Source organism: Dreissena polymorpha, chromosome 9 (genome assembly GCF_020536995.1).
Source record: "Dreissena polymorpha isolate Duluth1 chromosome 9, UMN_Dpol_1.0, whole genome shotgun sequence".
NCBI lineage: Eukaryota > Metazoa > Mollusca > Bivalvia > Myida > Dreissenidae > Dreissena > Dreissena polymorpha.
Genome location: NC_068363.1, coordinates 96,264,210 through 96,287,608, shown reverse-complemented (window position 1 = coordinate 96,287,608; position 23,399 = coordinate 96,264,210). Strand labels below are relative to the sequence as shown.

Here is a 23,399-nt window from a genome sequence, read left to right as displayed (position 1 = left end):
TGAAGAACTAACGCGCGTTGTACAGTTTCAATGGCACTGGGGTCCATTTCTAAAAGGCCTAAGTGTTGCGGACGTATAGCACTTACTTATCAACACAACCCCGATCATCTCCCGTTTTGACCGTCGATTAATATTTCGATGGCATGTCTTTACTTTTGAAAATTGGCCGTCTGAAATTTCGGGTCTCTGATTTTGGAAGTTTTATGCGTATTTGGAAGTTGTGCTTGTATAGTTGGAAGTTTTCCTCTTATAATTGAAAATTTGCTCGTATAATTGAAAGTTTTGCTCGTGCAATAGAAAGTTTTGACAGTGGGATTTTTTACAGTGCTCGAAACATATTCGGGTATTTCAGAATTGAAATGTTACTATTATTTCTAAGGTTCATTTAAGGTCTGTCGTAACATCAATAAGTGTTTATCTGCATATTAATTTGTAAATGCGTGTATAAATTTAAAGAATTATAATCAAGTTTTTTCTTTAATTTGTTCCAACCTAACACAATGCATGACTGTAATTTTGGAAGTCCCGGAACTGGGGGTAAGTTCCAAACCGGGTTCTATTTGACATTTAATATGCGGGACAATAGGTATTCGTATCGTGTCCTTTTATTCTGATTATAATAATAATAATACATATCTATTGCACTTTGTGTATAGATATTACATATGCAGTGTGTTAATAATTGTGCCACTACTTTAATGATGCAGCCACGCTTGTGTTTTGGACCTTGAACCTTGCATTAAGAAACTGTTAGTATTTAAATAATAATGTTATTTAAACACACACACACACACACACACACACACACACACACACACACACACACACACACACACACACACACACACACACACACACACACACACACACACACACACACACACACACACACACACACACACACACACACACACACACACACACACACACACACACACACACACACACACACACACACACACACACACACACACACACACACACAACAACAACAACAACACGAAACGTTTTTTAAATGTTGAGCAAGCGTTTGTATAGGGTTGACACCTATATATGATTCAATGTTTTCAATCTTTGTTAACTATGTAGACAAGAGATAATAATAACCGTACACATGTACTCGTGTTAAATATGCAACGCGAGAAACAAACAGGTACGAAACTACCGGAAAGGCATTGCAATACCATTCACAGGTAAGCTATATTGTGAAACCTTACTGAACAATATCTATATATTTTGTATATGTACATTGTTCTAGAGCATACATAAAATAAGCATTGAATTCCTGACTTTTTGCACATCTTACTAACTATGTTCATCGTTTGTATATCTCGACCAAAATGCTTTATATGTGAACGGAAATATACATGTTTTAAAGCAATTGTAATTTTAAGAAAAAAAACGGCATTTTAGGCTAACTTCTTTTAAAGCAGAGTTCAGTTCTAGTTCAAGTTCTATATAATCAAGTTCATCCACGGATGTTGCTTGTTTAAAATAGAAAAGACCTAATCGCTCGTCGCTTTTGCATTTTTTTCTACTTCGCCATGTTATTGAACAAAACTAGTTAGTTTTGTGTAGTTCGTATTGTTCTACATTATTAAGCCTGAACTATACCAGCATCAAGTTCTTGAGCGCTGATCACTGATTGGCTGGAATAGTCACCGCCCTTGTATGGCTAGCTACCAAAGGAAGGCATAGCATTGGCTTTTAGACTTCAGCAAATTTTGTCGCTTGGAAACAGAACTGAGGTAAATATCGGGAAATTGACAACGCCCTTTCATCCAAAACGGATGAGGCATTCGATATTGGCTCATGAATATTTATCAGACCACGTGGTAAAGAATGGAGAAAAAACCATCGTCTGCAGAAAATGCTATGGGAGACATCGGTCTATTGAATCCTGTCACAATTTATTAAGAATTAAACTGTGTACGAAATCATCGAGGCACCGTACATTTAATTAGATATCTAGATATTCGTAATTGGAATTTAATTGCTCGATGTAATTAGATCGAAATCAGTAGACCTTTTGCGAAAAAAAAAACAAGAAAAAAATACTACAGTGTAAAATTATAAATATTTCAAAGTGTATACATTACTCGCGGGACATTAGGTGGAATAAGAGCCGAAAGTGCATAAACCCTCGGCGGCTATGAGCGTGAGTCTTGAAGCCGGACGTAACGGATATCGTCCAACGTCGTCTGGAAGTCCCGAAAGCCCACCGTCGTCGCTCGCCGACATGATAAGTCGGAATAAAATGCTTGAAGGTAAGAAATCTGCTAAGAGTGGTCCCTTTCGGGCCTCGTCACTAGGGCGACACACCTGGATTCTGCAAAGGGAACGAGCTACTTATTACAAACTATTCGCATACCAAATTACTTCAGGCACTTAGTTAAAAGAAATATAAATTTATTGAAAATTTTAGCAATGACTTTCATTAATAAATTAATACAAATTCTAGACTTGTAATACCTGTTCATTCTAAGTTGTTGAACAAGGTTACATTCATTTAAGATATATTAATACAGTTTTTTAATTTGAAGGTTTCATTGATTATATATATAATACATGTATAATATATACGTGTCGCTTGTGACACCACAGTGTTACAAGCGACATATATATATGATACAATGCAGAGCTTCTACGCTAGATATCCGGGTATTCTTGTCGAAATTGAGTCTAAAATGAAATCAAATCCCCAACACACTATCACCGTCTGTTAAACCGTGGTCGCGATCATTTTAATCTGAAAAATCAAGTTAGGGGATATTTCGAAGCGACGAAGGGGAAAATATTATGGTATCGAGTTAATTGAATCATTAACCCGTAAATTATGGCTGCACGCGGCCCATTAAAGGCGATCGGTCGGAGTAATGCGCTCGTGCAACGCTCTTCGGCTGTACACGTTTATGTGTTAGGAAGCATTTTTCATTTTGTTATAATGTAAAACAACAGCCTGACTCTAAATCCTTAGAAAACATCACCGTTCAAAAACCAAATTACTGGTATTATTAAATATATTATAAAATGACTTTACTTGGCGGTAACTCGCCATAAACATTCATTAAAAATAAGTTCTTATAACAATAAACAATAACAATTAAGATGTATAAAGTGCATCTTTAACTCATTAAATGTATACGTTTAATATCATCGGTTAATAGACCAATCATATCTCTTTGTGTTGATTAAAAATGTCTGAATGAAACAAGGAATATCTGTAAAAAAAGATATACGGCGTTTATTTAATTGGTTATTGTTGGTTTAAAACAATCATCAATACAATCAATAAGATCAAAGACTTATGGCTTATGTCGGAGAACGTTTTTCTTTTCTAAACAAATCTTAGCCGCATTGTTTCTTTATACATTTGAGGTTTTATAAATGTAATGCGACATTTAGAGTTTCTGTTCTTTAGTCGCATAGTTTCTATCACAATGGTACTCTGCAGCCAAAATCAAAGTTGAGAACAATTTACCGCATAATTGAGGATTCTCGGACATTCCAAGTTGTCAACCCTAAATCTTTTCCACCATTATGTGTGTACCAATTAAATTCTTGTAAACCAAACTATTGTTAAAGGAAGATTTTATAGTTTTATACCTTAATGTCGTGTGTTTGCATTCATGGTAAAATTGAGGTGGAAACAGTGGAATACTGAAAACATAAGCACACAAGTGATAAAATCTCCACTCAGAAAATCAGAAAAATAGAAATATCAAGTCGTAAGTCATTTAAAAAACGGCATAATTAAAATGCCGAATAAAAACACAACTAAAACGCATGGGCAAGTAGGTTCATCGCCTTTTGTCAATAAAGTATGATATCGCCGAGGATCAAACCTATCTTTGAGAAAAAGTCAAATGGATGTAATGCAAGAATGACTTAGTTGACCATTCCAAAATATATTTATTTAAAATGTAAATTTTGTATTACGTAACACGGCATGTATCTTTTTTATTGCTTTTCATCAATCCTTATGTAGATTCTACCAAGTTGTATAAATGCAAACATTTCTTATTTTCTTATTTATATTGATTCATATGGTATAAAATGTTCGCTATGTTTATAAAATAATTATGCATGCTTCTAATAAGGTTACACATCATCATCATCATCATCCTCCTCCTCATCATCATCATCATCATCATTATCACATCATCATTCTTCTTCTTCTTTTTCTTCTTCTTCTTCTTCTTCTTCTTCTTATTCCTCTGCCAGTGCTTCTGCTTCTGTTTCTTTTTATTCTTCTGCTTCTTTTTATTATTTTTGTTTTGATCTGTTTCAAAATTATCAACATCTTCTTCTTCTTCATCTTTTTCTTCTTCTTGGTAATCTCCTTTTCCTTCTTCTTCTTCTTCTTCTTCTTCTTCTTCTTTTTCTTCTTCTTCTTTTTCTTCTACTTCTTCTTCTTTGTCTTTTTTTTGTTTTCTTCTTTGTATTTTTCTTATTATTATTATAATTCAAAAAACTAAAAAAAATGCCACCTTAAAATACATAATGTTTGAACATCTATCAAACTGTAAAAGCAAAATTTAAGTATGCCTTTTACCTCTCATCTTTTACCTCTGAAAAAGCAACATGTATACAGCAATAAATGAAACATGGCTTGTTTCAAAAGTATCACATAAAAAGACATTTGCAAACTCGACCTTAAAGTCACTGCGATACTTTCGAGTTTAAATAGTGTGCGTCAAAGTCATTAACTCAAACTTTTTGTGCAATTAGCTATTACACCAAATTTCATAACGGATGTGCATTTCAGTCGTTCATATTACAGTTCACAACTCATATGAGCACCGGTATAATAATAATAATAATAATAATAATAATAATAATAATAATAATAATAATAATAATAATAGTGATGATGATGATGATGAGGAGGAGGAGGAGGAGGAGGATAATAATTATTTTATTTCATGAAGATCGCTCCTTAAAAAACGATATTGATATTTTTACAATGTGGTGTTGAAAAAAAAACATTAATCAGGCATACTTAAACTATATACGCCATTTAACAATTATTACTATTAACTTATTATAGCATATGATGGGATTTGACGACAGTGGGAATTAGAAATGATAATGCGAATGTTCTATTATCATTTTTAATCGTAATCCAGCAAAGTAATTATTTTTGTTTCAGAAATAATATGCGTTTTGTTTCACTTGGACCTACACTATCGTGATTAAATCTTAGTGTTGTTCCGTGAATTAATCCGCCATAGTTCTATCCACCTAATCTGTGTTTCGAATCTACCTGCAAAACCTCGCGTGCACGGCTCGGGCTTTAACACCATATCGACAGCATCTATCGCGCTGCCATGGCAACCCGTCGCAATCCTCTTATGGCATCAGACTTAAACCCGCGGCTGACGGCAGGCCTGATTGACAGTTCTGACCCAGAGCGCTGCACTATATTGTCTGCTTACTAGGGATGACGTCGCGAATACAGGTGAGACAAGGAACTACAAGAACATGCTGGAGATCACGGTGTGTCACGGGGCCGAGCGCTGCCTAATGGTAACATCAAAGCGACCTGTACACGCGAACATCTGCAGGTACAATAACAGCCACCGGCAACGGAGAAATGCCAGGGCAGATTGCAGTTAATACTTTGCGAAATAGATTCTTAAATTTGACTCCCAAAGTCAAATAAAGATAGAAGAATAATATATATTATCTAATATAGAATATTCCGTTAAAATTACATTAACGCACAACTACAGCAATCGCAATCGAAACAATTGTCAGTCAGATTTAATGAATATATTAAAAATATATTTGTGTTTATATCTCACTCACGTAGATGTAAACATTGAATTCGTCTCAGTCATCATTCAAATAAACAAACGGAGCGAAAGAAAAAAAGATTTGTCATAGTAATGAGTTCAAAGTTTTCGCACTGCTTTCTTTCTATTCTTGTATTCATTGACCGCCAGTTTCCGTGGCTTCACGTCATCTGGAAGCCAAAGAAGTTGATAACGAGCACTTGAAGGACTTCCGTTTGACAAACACGCGTTCCTATAACTTCCGTTGATATCACGTGCTGAAGGCCTTCACGTAACGCACTGGTGGCGGACACTGTGCGTTTCTCTGCTGCGGGTAAACAAGAATCAGCGGGCTAGATTGAACACTGCCATGTAACGACCGATATTCACGTTCCCGCATATACATGATCAAACGCCTGTATGCATTTTCGGCTTTATGCGGCTATACAATGAGAATATACAGAATGACAAGCATAGCCGTACGGTACAGGATGACGAACGCAGAGATAGGCAGTTTTCCAAGTCTATAACTTCCATAAATGAACACAATATTTCGGAAATATCATAACAATTCATCATCCTATTGACTTCGTTTATTGCGTTCAAATGTGTATTTTTGTCGAAAATACGTGGTAGCCGTATATGTGTTCTTATTCTCTGTATAGACGCGCTAGCTCACGTTTATGCTTGACATGCATTACGCCGTTTTCTCGCTACTTTTGGCATCCAGGACAAGGGCGTCACAATCTTTGAAATATGAATGTTTAGTGGGATGCTGATGCCTGTGCGAAACTAGCAGCACGTGTTTCGTCCAGCACGTATGTATAGAAACATTCAGCGCGAAATCGAAAAACGTTAAATATAAAACGAGCATATAACTAGGACCTGACTTTTACAAAATATAAGTCGTATTAATGTTAACTTCTATCGCAGAATACCGCTGATTTTGATCGTCAGAAGACGTTTTTATGGCAACATTTCGAATGTTCCGGAACAATAAAAAATAGCTATCGGACTTCCAGACTGTACGGGGACATAAACATGATTCTAAAGGCAGCTTTTTACTTTCAGTGCAAACATAATGTCACATTTGTTTCGGATGAAGCTATCGATTTTCGCGGACTACTTTCCTCATCGGACTGATTTAATTCCCATCCACACAACATAGATTAATGTTGTCCACAAATCACTATGCTGGAATCTGATTATTCACTTCAGTTGACATTAATATGTATTGATAACGTTGGAATAACATAGCTGTTGGAGATTGTTGAGGTTTCATGTTTATTTTTAAGTATGTAATAGATAGACATGAAGGATTGTACAAAAATGAACTTAAATTGCTCTACTTCATTGAGTTATATTTAATTGAACTGGTACGCGTATAAGACCGAGATCTTTTAACGCTGTCGAAGGGATCTGACCGCACACAATGTGTTGCAAAGATACATGAAGAAGGGAAATGTGCGGCTTTTTGGTGAACTTTCACATTCCGTAATCGCTGATTTTCTAGCTTAATCATTGGCAAGCATCTTTCCATAGTTCGGTTAAAAGTCACGTGCAATGCACGTGCGATAAGTTGGGTATTGGCGGAAGTGAAGATTTTGCGCAAGATCATCAGAGGTCCCTCTCACTCGCGCTATATCAATACAACAAGGCAGGAAAATAGGTTCACAATCCCTGCCACGTGTGTCGCACGCGCCGATCCCGTCCTCACATCTGCTGCGAAACTGTCTTGGAATTCGAAACCGCGCTTGCAGATTTTATTAGCAGTATGATTATAGACTTGTCACTTATTCAACCTCTACCAGGTACCTCCATTATGCGCTTTCAGTAACGCCGCTATGGCTTTATTTTCTTGTGTTAGTTTGTCGCCTAAAATGAGTAGGTGATGGATTTCTCACACGGATTTCGCAACATAGATATAATTTAATTATCGAGCCGCAACTTGAGCGTGGACAGCGGAAGTCTTTACCTTCGACTTGCCGGTATACACTCGTCATAACCGTCACGTCTAACCAAGCATTGTATGGTGTAAACACTCTTGTACCAATTCTTATATCATCATCAATAATATAAAGAAGAAGAACTATAACTATTATAATTATTTTTCCCGAAATGAAATAACACTTATATGACCTTGCAGTGAACACTCTATGTACACACATGGTGTATCACTGTAGAATACAGTTCATGGATACCTTTTCAGTAAATGAGGTATACTAAAAGTCGCAATATAAATAGTATGATATTTATGCGATAAACACAATTTGAATCATTTACCATCGATGTATACATGGCGCAATTTATAAGTGACAATGTTTAGGTCCTGAGACAAACGCCCGCGCAGTTCCAGTTATGTTTTTCCGATATCGATAAATAAAGATGAAACGAACAAAATCATAAAATAATTGTTCGTTTGATCACGGTCGACATGAAATCAACGGACCGTACATGGCGGACAGATGTGAAGTGTGATAGAAAGCTATTTTCACGATGAGGAATATTTATTTGCCTTCATAGCTCAATATTCCATGCGCACGTCGCACTTTTTCAGATATCGTTATAAGTTGTAGAAAGATTCTGCTCCTATCGAGGCGTTGCAGTACATGTGTACATTATGCACGTGCATTTTACTGCAATATTTTCTTTATTTATTTGGAACTATTTTCGAAACATAAAGCTCCGCCCATAATTATTGCAGAATAACCCACACTTGATTTCCTTCTGTGTCTATAGAAAACAGGTCGCGTGTAGTGTTATAATTAAATCTCTTTAACACTAATAACACCATGCTCTACATGAAGAAAATAGCCAAAAGGCAATAACTCTATGAATATTAAATAAAGAATTATCGTCTTTGCACACTGCACTTCCTTCTTAAGCCCTCAACAATTTCCGAGGTATTTGCCCCACAAGAAGATTGAGAGACACACAGACGGACGGACGGACGATGCGATCATATATGCGCCTGAAAATCCTCTTGGACAATAATTCATGTTAGTGATATTCATTTATTCATATCATCCAATAAACGCGTAGTCCAGGATGTTTGTATTTTTTAATGCGTTGCATGCAAAGTAAAGAGTGACTTGACATAAGGCCTCGGCGTTTATTTAATGGATCCAAACCAAACTTGTGGACTGAAATGACATAAGCTAAAATCTCAAGACAATAAAATAAAGACATGGAGCACTTACAAGAAAACGGATAGAAATGCCTTAAAATGATAGACGTTAATAAAATAACATTCTATTGTGATAATTGGAGGCGATAAAATGTATACACGCATATTATATGTCTATTGAAATTACCAGTAATAAAAATGTCAGAAATTAAATGCCGACAAGAATACATTGACGATGTGTCGTTTAATTGATTAGTCAGGTGAGACACGAGAGTGAGGAGATGAACCTTTTATATGTTTACGTCTTAATTGAAACCTGAATCACATATAATCGAAATAATAACAATGGTTAAATGATTTTCATTACATCTTTAACAGTTTTGCGGCATTGCTAATCACGATATATGAGATGTATTAGCATTCTACAGAAGTGGCGATAACAATATTTTCATCCTATTCTTTTCACGCTGAAATAAGGCGAATGCGTATTGAAATTATTTGACCCATAGACTTGTTTTAGTTATCTTCGATGTATATTTGTCTTCTTTTTTACATTCACAATGTGTTGCGTAGATGCGTTTATTCAACTTACCATGATCAGTGTGCAAGGGAGTTTATACACGGGCTGGACAGAATCTTAAGGTATAAGAATAAATCATTGAATACGTCTGAAATCGGTGACAAAATTTCACGTTGCGTTAAGCATAACCATGCAGTACACATGTTGCTTCTTTAAATAAGAACCCAGGCTTAAAGTAATTCTGATGTATTTCAAATTGCCATAAGCAGCATACAAAAGCTGTCCTTTATGCACTGGTTGAAATTCTTAAGAAAAATTGTGTTCAAAAGTTACTTTAAAAAAAGCAAGTGTGTTTACATCCATTTACGTTAAATTGGGAACCCCACAAAGTCACGTGATCCTGCACCCTGATGATCACGGGTATTACAAGTTAAAGTATTGCGGACTTTTATTGCTAATTTGATTACTCTTTTTCGTTCAAAATGTGTGTTGCTGTAGCCAATGCTTCCTCATTGTACGGAAATAACAGATATAATTGAATCAGCACAAAAATACAGACGCGTATTTATTGAATTAAAGTAAACATAACTTATTTTTTGTCGTCTGTTGGAGAAAGGTTCCATAGTAATAGCGTGAGATGAACGCATATTACCTCTGCCATTTTGTTTACGAGCCTCGTTTTGAATGTTATGGTCCCATAGCGTGAGCACGTGGTATCGATAGTGATTGCATCAGATTGTACAGTAAATAAATAGTCTTAATTTTTTAGTTATATAATTTTATTTTAAAACGGAATTTACGCAACAAAAATAAACACACTTATAAGTACCTTAGCGAAAGAAAGACGCGTGGAATCAATAGCACAAACAAACACAAAGTTTTTATTTCTAAAAAAAGTGACGTAAAAGTCATTGAAGGCATTTGTCGGGGTATAACGATTCAATTGTGCTAAATAATTTGTAAATATGTATCTAAGTAAAAATTGTTGGTGATAATAATAATTTAATGTATATTCTTTTCAGTTTTGGGTAGATCACATATTATAATTTTCCATCCCCACAGTTCAGTGGCCTTTGTAAACCATTCCGTGACTAGTATGGGGGCATGATCAGTAAGTACATAATTACATCAGAGACTGCTATGCAAGGTTTCGTACTCCAGCCCATTTCATTTCAGCCGCCATACCGAAGTGCGCAGGATGCGGTGAGCCCATACTGGACCGGTTCATCCTCAAGGTGCTCGACCGCTGCTGGCACGCGCGCTGCCTCAAGTGCGCCGACTGTCACGTGCAGCTCACAGACAAGTGCTTTTCCAAGGGTGACCACGTGTACTGCAAGGACGACTTCTTCCGGTGAGCGATCCTTTTTCATAAAATATTAATAATATGTGAAGGAGTTTTCAGGTTCAAGAATAGAAAAATACGGAAACGGCCTATCACAGCGGAACACGCCGTTCGGTAATCTTCGAAAGAAACGTCAGGGACTTATGTATAGGTCTTGAAAACGCAAAGGGCCCAATCTTTCCGCGGAAAGGGATTTCATTGTAAAAGAAGGATCGTATGCACGTATATTGTTAACATATGTATACAGCCGTTATAGCACTGTGTATGGCACTATCATATGTCGATAGGTCGATTTAACAACCACGTGCTCATAGGTCCATGGCATAATAACATGTCGATTGGTCCATGGTACTAACACGTGTTGATAGGGTCATGGTACTACCGCGTAGTCCGTGGAACTATAGTGTGTCGATAGGTCCATGGTACTACAGTAGGTCCATGGCACTAAAACGCGTCGATAGGTATATGGTACTACCACGTGTCGATAGGTCTATGGTACTACCGCGTGTCGATATGTTCATGGCACTACCGTTTGTCGATAGGTCCATTGTACTACCGTGTGTCGATATGCCCATGGTACTACCGTGTGTCGATAGGTCCAAGGTATTACCGTGAGTCGAAAGGTCCTTGGTACTACCACGCGTCGATAGGTCCATGGTACTACCGTGTGTCGAAAGGTCCATGGTACTACCGTGTGTCGATAGGTCAATTATACTACCGTGTGTCGATAGGTTCATGGTACTACCGTGTGTCGATAGGTCCAAGGTATTACCGTGAGTCGAAAGGTCCTTGGTACTACCACGCGTCGATAGGTCCATGGTACTACCGTGTGTCGAAAGGTCCATGGTACTACCGTGTGTCGATAGGTCAATTATACTACCGTGTGTCGATAGGTTCATGGTACTACCGTGTGTCGATAGGTCCATTATACTACCGCGTGTCGATATGACCTTGGTACTACCACGTGTCGATAGGTCCATGGTACTACCGTTTGTCGATAGGTCAATAGTACTTCGTGTGTCGATAGGTCCATGGTACTACCGTGTGTCGAAAGGTCAAAGGTACTACCGTGTGTCGATAGGTCCATGGTACTACCACGTGTCGATAGGTCCGTAGCACTACAACGTGTCGATAGGTCCATGATACTTTCACGTGTCAATAGTTCCATGATACTACCACTGTCGATAGGTCTATTGTACTACCACGTGTCGATAGGTCCACGGTACTACAGTGTGTCGATAAGGTCCATGATACAACCACGTGTCGATAGGTCCATGGTACTACCAGATGTCGATATTTCCATGTTACTACCACGTGTCGATAGGTCCATGGTACTATCGTTTTTCGATAGATCCATTGTACTACCGTGTGTCAATAGGTCCATGGTACTACCACGTGTCGAGGTCAATGATACTACCACGTGTCGAAATGTCCATGGTACTACCACGTGTCGATAGGTCCATTGTACTACCGTGTGTCGAAAGGTTCATGGTGCTACCACTTGTCAATAGGTACATGGTACTACCGTGTGTCGATAGGTCCATGATACTACCGTGTGTCGATAGTTTCATGGTACTACCGTGTGTCGGTAGGTCCATGGTTCTACAGTGTGTCGATAGGTCCATGGTACTACCGTGTGTCGATAGTTCCATGGTACTACCGTGTGTCGGTAGGTCCATGGTACTACCGTGTGTCGGTAGGTCCATGGTACTACAGTGTGACGATAGGTCAGTGATACTACCACGTGTCGATTTGTCCATGGTACAACGAAAAAACTGACAGATGTCTTTTAAAATAGATCTACACATTACATTATTTATTAACGTGTTTAATGCGTCTTAGTAGAACTCCGGACGGTTTCACATTTCAGCAATGTGAGACGACGTACTGTACTAGTTTTTAATCCAAATTAATTACATTGTTTGTATGATAAAATCGATAAAAATATAATAAATTTTATATTAATAATAAACAGTGCATATTAGCGGTAATATTTTTGTTAAATATAATATGGTAATATACAAGAAAAAAATCATTGGCTTGTTAATGATTTGTGTGGGAAGTAAATATTTGACGATGTGCTCTAATAAGCCTTTGCAATATTATTGTTAAATATTGATTTAACAGTGATTTTATTTTAATTTGGAGGGGGGGGGGGGGCATATGATACATGGATACAAATCTATGGGCACTCGTTACGAATAAACATGTGGACAAAATTATTCAGCCTTGTGTCAAAATCTTTAGTGTTAATCTTTTAAAATGAATTGTGCCTTAAATGAATTCGTTTATTTATTCAACTATTACCATTGTTTATACTTTGTTTTGTTATCTAAATAACAATATTTACTTATTAAAATAGCGATAATTTTAATTTAAAAGCGCTATAACGTTGCTATCAGTGGTTTCTAATTACAGCACATAGCAGCCAGTCAGATACAATATGATCGTTTACTAGTATCTATTCTATTGTCATACCACTCGGTATTTTTCTTTGAGCGGCACGTAATTTGCTCACCATTTTAAAATGAGGCCGATAATAGACTTTAGTTGCGAATTTTCTAGACAAAACATAATAATGTGTAGATGTTGATGACACTGCATGCAGCTAAAATAACTCCCGTGGACGTATCTATAACAACTATATGTACGAATTATAAGCCTAGAATTCTTCACGTCTGTTGTTTGTTGTTGTTGTCGTGTTATCAGTTGATCAGTGTAACAGAAAACATGTTGCCAATAAACACCAGATGAGAAACGACCGTATTGCGTGACTGGCGCCTGAAAAAGAGTGAGTAGTGCGCATATGGCCGTCATGAATCAAGCGTTTGTTGTTGCCACAATACAGCGTAACTCAATAACGGCCGTTTGAATTCTAAATATTGTAATTTAAATAATAACAATTTTCCTCGACCTTTAAAAAAAGATATAATGATGTATATTACCAAACATATTGAGTAAAATATCTGTTTATATAAAAATGGAATAAGAAACACACTATTCTTAGTTTTTAATCCATAAATAGTTTTCTATACACACGGAAACACAAGTACATCGTTATGCAATCGTGATACAGCGGCTATCTCATTCTATACATAGATGGTGACGTCACTACGTTATTGTCACCTCTATACTTAGACGCATCACGCACCTCCATTTGGAGGCATTTATGACTACGACACAAAGAAGTCCGCGGATGAATGAAGAATTTGCTTTATAAGTAAACATTCATGTTATGATTTAAAAGTTAAGTATTATTTTGTTCAGTCTTACGGTCTTATGTTAGTATCACTTATAATTTTCGTTAGTTTTCAACGATTTCGCTCTTTATTCATTTTTTTAAAACAGTACTTTCACTTTCGTTTGTATAACAACATGTATCCTTTATTGACGAAAGTTTGCAATGAAATAGCGTTTTCAAAACCGCTTAAAAAAGTTTTAGAAGATGTGTCTGATGCATGTTTTGAAAAGACACAACGTCATACCTATATTGCCGACTAGTATGGGAACAATTTGATATTTCAAGTGGCTCCATTTGCATGCAAGAGAAGTTCAAATTGACTTGTTCAGTTTGTTAAATTTTGACACCCTTATTATATATTTTTTTATAAGTGCCTGATAGATTTCTTGCTTTAAATAATTGAAATCATTGAAAAATTTAGTAAAAGCACCGCATTGATGTTCTATGATGGTTATTTTTAGTGGAATAGTATGTTACAATAAAACAATTATAACTATTGTATTAATGAATTTCGATTAGGTGTCATTTTTAAATGGGTTAGTAATTCATTATATGAGATTGGCACATTATATAGTTGAAAAATAAATAACACTTTAATGATTTACGATAGTGAAATAAAGTAGCATAGAATATGTTGCAGGTCATAAAATGTAAAACTGGAGTTCAAACTCAGAAGAAGCTTTACAAATATTTTACACTGACAACACTGTTGATTTTCCCAAAAAAAAATCCTTCCTGCCCTAGTTTTTTTGGGAAAATTTAAATATTATAAATATCATTGAGTTAAATTATTAAAATATCAATATGTTTTGATTACATTAGCTTATAATAGTATTATTTTATTAATAATGAAATACTTTGCAAGGAAAGTCCAATTCTGTTTTAATTAGTATTAAAGACCGGTGTGACACAATGGCGGCTATCTCGGATTCCTCCGTAAGATAGGCCTCGTGGCTAACGCAATCGTGATACATCGGCTATCTCGGATTCCTCCGTAAGATATTATGAAATAAATCGTCTGCTGATCCAGAGTGATCGTTGACTCCACAAATGGGTTTGGTTACACAACACTAACAAACAACGAAAAGGTCGACAGAAGGTACGCCTTGATTCAGTTGAAGTGGTGATTTCCTCAGTTTGGACTTAATACTGTTATTACCCATTTAATCTGATTACATTATAAATAATTGAAAAATCATACATATTATCCTATGGTATTTTATCGAATGGAAAAAACACACACAATCTAAAGATGGTAATCTTGTTCTATCTATTGTAATCGTATTTGGTGCATGTTAGTTAAATACCTCTAAAATATGTATTGTGTTGGTTACTAGTTGTGTTTATGATGTGTTGTCCCCACTGCTGTCCCGCAAAGCGCCTTGTCAGTCACATTTCCGTGACATTTCATTGTCGAAAAGAGATACACATTACTGACAGTAAAGCGTGAAAATCGAGCCCCGGTGACCAATGATGTTATGAATATTTCACCATGCCATTGTGGTATGAACCATTAGTGAGGAATCCCCAGAGACGGGAGGAGCCGCGCTATGGCACAGAAAAATGAGTGCATTCCCAGCAGAAATGTCACTGAACATAGGCGGCCTGCTGTCTCTATTTTCGCACGAACTGTTAATTTAGGGTGTAAAAAGAAAAGAACAAATGACAATAAGGTTTTGACAACTTGGTATATGCCAACTGATACTCTGATTGTCGCTAAATATATATAATAACTATATATGAACATTCGAATTATTGTGGTTTTTGTAGTTCGTAGCGCTTACAATTTTGCTTGTAAAGCCGCGTATGCCTGTCTCGATAGGCCTATTTTCGTCAACAAACGCATGTTCCGGTGCACCGCATAAAGCAATCGTTTCGTACGCGACAAAACTAAGCATTCTTAACACATGAACTTACCCTAATGATTTTGTTGTTATTGTTGTTTGATGATGATGATGATGATGATGATGATGATGATGATGATGATGATGATGATGATGATGATGATGATGATGACAATGTGACAAAGGAACAGGGGGTGGAGGAGTGTTTGCTTTTGATACTGATTCTGCTGCCGCTATTTCTGCGACCGACACTCACAATTTAGTTTAATATTGATCAATCACGACGTAAGGTCTTTTATTTACGGATAGTGTATATCCAAAGTGAACGTCTCGGGCGTAAGGTAACAACTCACAGTGAACGCTTTTATTGTCTTATTTGGCTGTTCATTTAATTTGTTTTGATTTATTGTTTAGAAAATAAAAGAAGAAACATGTGCCTGTATAGACAATACCGACAGACAAACGGCCAGAGATACGGTCGAACACCGAGACAGATTATTAGCTATACATTCCTATTATGAATGTAATATGTTGTTGTAATAATATTCAATCGTTGTTATACTTAACATCGTTTATGTGTTACATTTGTCAGTGCCGCATAAACATGATTCCCTGTATGAGTTGAAAAACACCACAAGGGCACGTTATCTCACCATGCCGCACCGTAGATGCGTTTGACAAAAGCTTAGCTTTTTTATTTGTTCATGCTGAACTATGAAAATATTTATGCGCTTTTAGCAGTTAGTTCTTTTAAGTGTTAAGTGTTTTGGCAAGATAGCACAACAGTTGCGCCCAATTTGTCTGTACAAACATTGCTGAACGATAGCGCTGTCGTTAATACTCACAAACAATCGAGCGATTTCAAATAAAAAGATGGGATCGGCGAAAAAATGTATATATTTTTTCATTTGCTCGTTTCAGTCACTTTGGTACAAAGTGTGCGGGGTGCGACAAGGGCATCCCGCCCACAGAAGTGGTGCGGCGCGCGCAGGATCATGTGTATCACCTGGAGTGTTTCGCGTGCCTCATGTGCAGCCGGCAGCTCAACACCGGCGACGAGTTCTACTTGATGGAGGACCGGAAGTTAGTCTGCAAGACCGACTACGAGGCCGCCAAGGCGCGAGGTGAGGGTGAGTCTATTTATAGAACTATTTAGAACACGGAGCAAATATGCAACTACAACGTGCTAGGTTACGTTTTGCAAAGTGACAACACTGATCCGACTGCCTTTCAAAATAAGCGTTCCTGTATAGACCAGCTGATTATTATTGTTTACAATAGGGATTTTAAGCTCATTCGCACTGACTGGTTGGCAACAGCACTGATTACAGTGACCTGAAATATATGCATACAGGCGTACGTTTAGTCAATAAATTGATGTTAAGAAATAAACAACATAACCCCTTAATAAGATTTCATTACCAATAGTGTATATAAGTAAATTCAATTTCATTCTTCGTTCAATTGAGTCATATGAAGGTTGTGTCCGGGTGCGCTTGCGGACTCTGATCAGGTTTTTTTCGTAAATCTCAGCGATGTCTCTTATCGACAGTGTTTCCGCCTAGACATGCATAACAACACATACCCCTTACACAGCAGATATTTTCAATGTCAAGTCAAGTCAAGTAAATTTTATTTACAAAGACGGATACACAAACAGGTAACATAAGCTCTAATGAGCTTTTTTAAACCGACTTTCGGGTACATGTAAATTCATACACATAAAGCATGTTAAGATCACTGATAAGATAATGTTAAGACAAACAAACTAAAAAATGCATGTATTATCACATACACTTTTATATATATATGTTAGTATAATGCTATTGTAGTACATCAAAGAGGTAAGGTACTAGGTAGGATATAGATACATTAAACATATAAAACCTGACATACAAACACTATACAAGTATTACAGAGTTAAAACTTGTGATGTAGCTGCTGATCTTGACTAAATGTCTAAAACCGCCATAAAAGAAAGAGAGTAAAAACACTGAAAGACGAATTGGACACAACAGTGCGACAAGTAAAAAATTAAGTAAGAGATCGACTATCGTCACAAATTAGATTTGTGAGGAACTAAGCAGCAGGTACCTCACATGACAGAGTATACATATAATTAAATTAATGCACTTTAAGCAAGGATAGCACATTGTTAAAACCGGACATTCAAAATAGACACAGACTAGTACAAGTATGACTTAGCGCATACGATAGACTAGTATTTAGCACATATAATCAAGCACATGTAAAGCATTTAAAGCATTGCAGACTAATAAAGCTATTATGAGCATGCAACTAATCGTTCTAGACTTTGCTAAGCTATCTATGAACTATAAACTAGAGCAGCAGAGAACAATATAACATAGGAAAGCTGGCAACATAACATGGCTAAATAACGAAATGACAGAAATCCAGGTATATCGCTGCCAAGGCTATTGAAAATACAATTATGTGACATCGCACGAGGAACAAGAGCAGTTTTGTCCATGCCAAGTATTTACTAGAGATCGGAAATGGTTAAAAGAGGATGCTTTCCTGAAGTTTTCCGGAAGGTCATTCCATAGTTTGGCAGCAGCATACCTAAAAGATTTCTTACCATTTGTTTCTGTCCTTGGTAGCGGTATCTCAACAGTATTAGAGTGCCTAAAATTATAATTAACATTTTTTAGATGCAGTAAATCATGTAGATACTTTGGGGACATATTATTAAGAATTTTGTATGTTTCTAAGGCAATAGATTTTAACCTTCTAACTTTCAGTGAGGTAAGACCAGATTTTTCAAGTAATTCATCATAGCTGCTACAGAAATCATCATATATGAATCTCAGAGCTCTTTCCTGTGTTTTCTCTATCTTTCTAGTATTAGATTCGTTGGTAAAGTGCCAAGTCAGAGGACAATAGTTAAAGTTTGACATAACAAAAGAGTAATATATAGTGAGTCTGCTTAATCTATTCAGATGTCTACCAAACTGTTTCAATACATTTAACTGTCTAGAAGCTTTCTTACAAATACTTGATACATGAGAATTGAAAATTAACATAAAATCTAGATTAACACCAAGTAATTTCACTTCATCATCACATGTTATTTCTATATTATTAAATTTAAAGTTAATTTTCTGCTAGTGGGTTTTCTTCCCAAGAGCTATTGCCTGAAATTTCTCTGGGTTTGCCTGCATATGATTTTTTGAGAACCAGTCTATACGAAAGAGTATTGTCATCTGCATAGTTGTATAATTGGCTTTTGTTAATAAAATAAAATATGTCATTAATGAATATGTTGAAAAGAATAGGTCCAAGTATGGAACCTTGTGGAACACCTTTTATGATACCTTGATAGTTACTACATATATTTCCTATCTTAACACATTGTTTCCTATTAGGTAAATAACTTTCAATAAGATTCAAAGACTGATCAGAAATACCATAGAGTTTCATTTTTAATAACAATAAATCATGAGGCAAACAGTCAAAGGCTGTGACAATGTTATTTTTTATGAAATAGTTAAGAAAAAATATGTTCAATGCCGAACAATATAGTTTTGGTTCACGACCCGTGTTCGATAGTGCGCATGCGTTGCCTCATGTACGTTCCATTCATAACGATTTTGATTTAAAAGATCTTAATTTTAAAAATGGAATACTGCAAATATTAACATCCTATATGCCCCTTTCAATGTGCATGTACAGAATTATCTTTTTTAAACTTTGATGTTGAATATATTAGTATGCTGTTTAGAAAAAAGTAAACACCAGAATATTGAGTCTTTATTTCTCCAAAAACTAAGATTTTTTTCATAGACATTATCATCATCAGCAGCAGTTCTACGCAACAGCAGCAACAGCAACAGTAATAATATCAACAGAAGCCGCAGCAAATCCACCACTATTTCATTATAACCATTATTATTATTATCACCTACACCAATATACAATACAACAAGTCACATACAGTATATTCCAAACTCGACGAGACACTGTCCCCCGATATCTGGCTAATTGAAAACAATCCATTCTGTGAGGAGTGGAATCTGTATATCCATGCCACCTGGGTCAGATTGAAATCGCCCATAATGATGCAAAACAGCTTGATTAAAACTCATAAAGTTGAGTAATAAATGTCATACTTAAGCTATCGACTCCACCTTATGGCGGCCATTTGATATATGGGATTTTTACACGGCGCCGCTATTCGCGGACACCAGACCTTCTCTTTGTTGATTAGATGTTATTAACAACGCATTTGTACTTCGCCAGCGTAAGTTAATAGGAATAACTTTAAATGCAGCAATTTCAATGACCTTAACCAATAGATTTATAAAACACACACACTAATTCCTGATTTCTATAATTGATGATTACTAATCTCTCGCAAATGCAATTTTCTTCCAATGAGCCCGTATTGTCAACCACATATGCGTGCTCTTTTGTTTTCTAAAGTTTCGTGCTTTCTATGAAATGTTTCAATTTGGGGGACTTTGATGTTTCAAATTACAGTAAATAATGAATTTAATAATAATAATAATAAACATAATAATAAACACTTATAATAAAATACTACTACTACTACTACTACTACTACTACTACTACTACTACTACTACTACTACTACTACTACTACTACTTCTACTACTACCTACCTACTACTACTACTACTACTACTATGAAATAATAAAATACAAAAAAATAAGACTAATGATAATAATGATACAAATAATAATAATAATAATAATAATAATAAGACTAACATTAAGTCTAAAAGAAATAATAATAATAATAATAATAAAACAATAAAAAATATAGAAATAATAATAATAATAATAATAATAATAATAATAATAATAATAAAATCATACTAATCATAATAATCATAATAATAATAATCATACCGATGGCCGGCTTTCAGAGGGTTTCGGCGACTACAGCCTGGACGACGCGAGCAAGCGTCCACGCACCACGATCACCGCTAAGCAGCTGGAGGCCCTCAAGCGCGCCTACAACGAGAGCCCTAAGCCGGCGCGCCACGTCCGCGAGCAGCTCAGCTCCGAGACGGGCCTTGACATGCGCGTCGTACAGGTCTGGTTCCAAAACAGGTGCGTACTGGCCGTCATTACATATTACATTTATATGTATTTAGTTCAAGTTATTGTAATGTGGTAACATGGCGTTATATAAGCAGCCTCTAATGGACAGACATATACAATTCACTAAGTTTCACTGTTCTGTTTCATGATAAATTATTTGTTAGAAAATATGCGATAATTGAATATTCCGACTCCTTCTATGCTAGTGCACACCACTTTTGCATTTTAAACATTTTCAATGACTATTTGTTTGCTCATTTATTGCATCATGATATACTAATATTTCGTACTTTGTGTAATACATAGCTATATGCAATCTAACGGTGCATTTCACGTCTTTCTCATGTCCGCACCTTGTTCCCGGTTGCAGGCGTGCCAAGGAGAAGCGGCTGAAGAAGGACGCCGGGCGACAGCGCTGGAGCCCCTACCTGCGGCAGCTCAAGAAGAACGGCGACCTCGACAGCTCCCTCAGTGACGACCGCTCAGAAGACGGAATGACTGATTACCATGGTAACAAACAGTGGCCTTAGGAGGTCTTTTTGCTACTTTCTTGAACGAAGTGTTCAATTTTATAAATCATTGTATTAATGGCAGTGCATTTCTAAAAATATAATTCCCATGTTAAAGAATGTTAAACATCTTATGATGACGAAGTCACTAAACACAAGTTGTTTTCGTACTCCTGCTTTATTAAACTGACCTGGATGAATGTACTTCAGTTGACATGGAAGAGATGGATCCCGGCTCGGTGCACAGCGGCCGCCTCTCCAGCGACCTCTTCTCCGGCTCCCTGGAGCACGACTCGGGTCTCGCCGGCCATCACGGCCCGCCCGGCACCCCACCCATGGAGGCCTGGGGGCCGTACGGGGGAATGATAGGAGCCACGGGCTTCCTGGGCCGCAGATCACCAAATATGAACGGACAATTAATGCAACTGGAAGGCATGGCACAGATGATGGGAGGCCCAATTGGGGGCCGCATGCTCCCATCGGAAATAGGTGACAACGGTCGAGGTTATCCAGACTTCGGACAAAATTCAAGTCATGTTGAAGTGTTTTGACTTTTAGCGAACCGCTAATTCTAAAGCAAGAACGACATACATTTTAAAATGTAAAACAGCTTTACAATAAAAGGGGTTACTACTGCAAACGGTACGACAGCCAATGTTTTGTTAACCGGAAATACCGGATGTTTTGATTTAATACGAAACGAGGTAGATGACAAAACGCGTGACTTAAACAAAGAACAGGAAACATTATTTGCTGCTCCAACCTACTGCATTATATCGATGAATATACTAGCATGTAAAGTATGGGTTCCTGTAGCAATTAGTTGTGTTATAAACCATCTGTAAGAAGGGTGTGTTGATGTGTGTGCGTGCGTGTGTCGTACACACGCGGGGCTATTGTGTGTGCTGTTTGACCCAATAGTTGTTGTGGCTCAAAACGAACAACTATCTAGTCATTTGGTTTACACTATTAAATCATTTTTCATTCTGTTTTAATATATAAATTTATTAAACATATAAAAATCTGAGAGCAGCTGCTCATGCTCATATAATTGTTTGTGAAAGTAACGTCGGATATGGGTTGTTTTGTGACATAAGCATCGGTATGGAGCATCACCCCGCTGACATTATGGCTCCCGACCCTACACCATGCCCACATCCGGGCTCCGGACCCTACACCTTGCCCACATCCGGGCTCCGGACAATCCATCCACCTTACATTCGGGCCCCGGACCTTCATTCCGTTGTGCCCTATGTGCAATAAATATCCATCCTGTAGGCAGCGACTGCGACGTTGAAGATTGACATTGAACATAATCGACTACACCAACAATATTACTTACATTATTATCGTATAAAATAGTCAAGCATACCCAGTGCTCCAGCTAGGATTTGAAAAGGGTAGAGGGGGGGGGGTGTGTGGCTATTTTGTCAAAAGGGCACTTTCGACGCGCAGTATTTTGTCAAAAGGGCACTTTCGAGCGCGCGGGCGTATCTGGCATGCTTCCTCTTGCATATTAATTTATATGTTATTGATAATTGTAAGAATATATTTTTCCCATTATATACTGCCATAAATTGATAACAATGTAATAAGAGATTTATAAACTATCATGTCAGAAACAAACATTTTTTAAAGGGCATGGCGGGGCTTCAGAAGGGCCGGGCGGGGCCTCGGATGGGCAGGGCAGGGCCTTCCAAGTAGGCCTAGCTGGAGCACTGATACCGCACTACTACTACAAGTCTTAACTTACATGTATTTATCTAAAACGTATTAACCATTAACACATTAAGTCGGCGACATTTTAACTATTGTTCATGTTTTCTTTTTCTCTCGCTGTATATAATTCGTCATTGACATCTGCTTTTGCTCGCATAATATCACTTCTTCTTATTATACATAAAATACTGTTTAGAGTATTGTTTTGTTTAACATGTAGTGTTGTTCTATGA

At 36.9% G+C, this 23,399-nt stretch overlaps 1 protein-coding gene across 1 annotated transcript; it reads left to right on the top strand.

The window, feature by feature from the left end:
• Positions 1-2,221: 2,221 nt before the first annotated feature.
• On the top strand, positions 2,222-23,399 carry LOC127844863 (LIM/homeobox protein Lhx3-like). Its single transcript, XM_052375394.1, has 6 exons — positions 2,222-2,267; positions 10,601-10,775; positions 16,773-16,981; positions 20,761-20,947; positions 21,309-21,448; positions 21,658-23,399. The coding sequence occupies exons 1-6, from the start codon at positions 2,240-2,242 to the stop codon at positions 21,996-21,998; spliced, it is 1,080 nt and encodes a 359-aa protein (XP_052231354.1). The 5' UTR covers positions 2,222-2,239; the 3' UTR covers positions 21,999-23,399.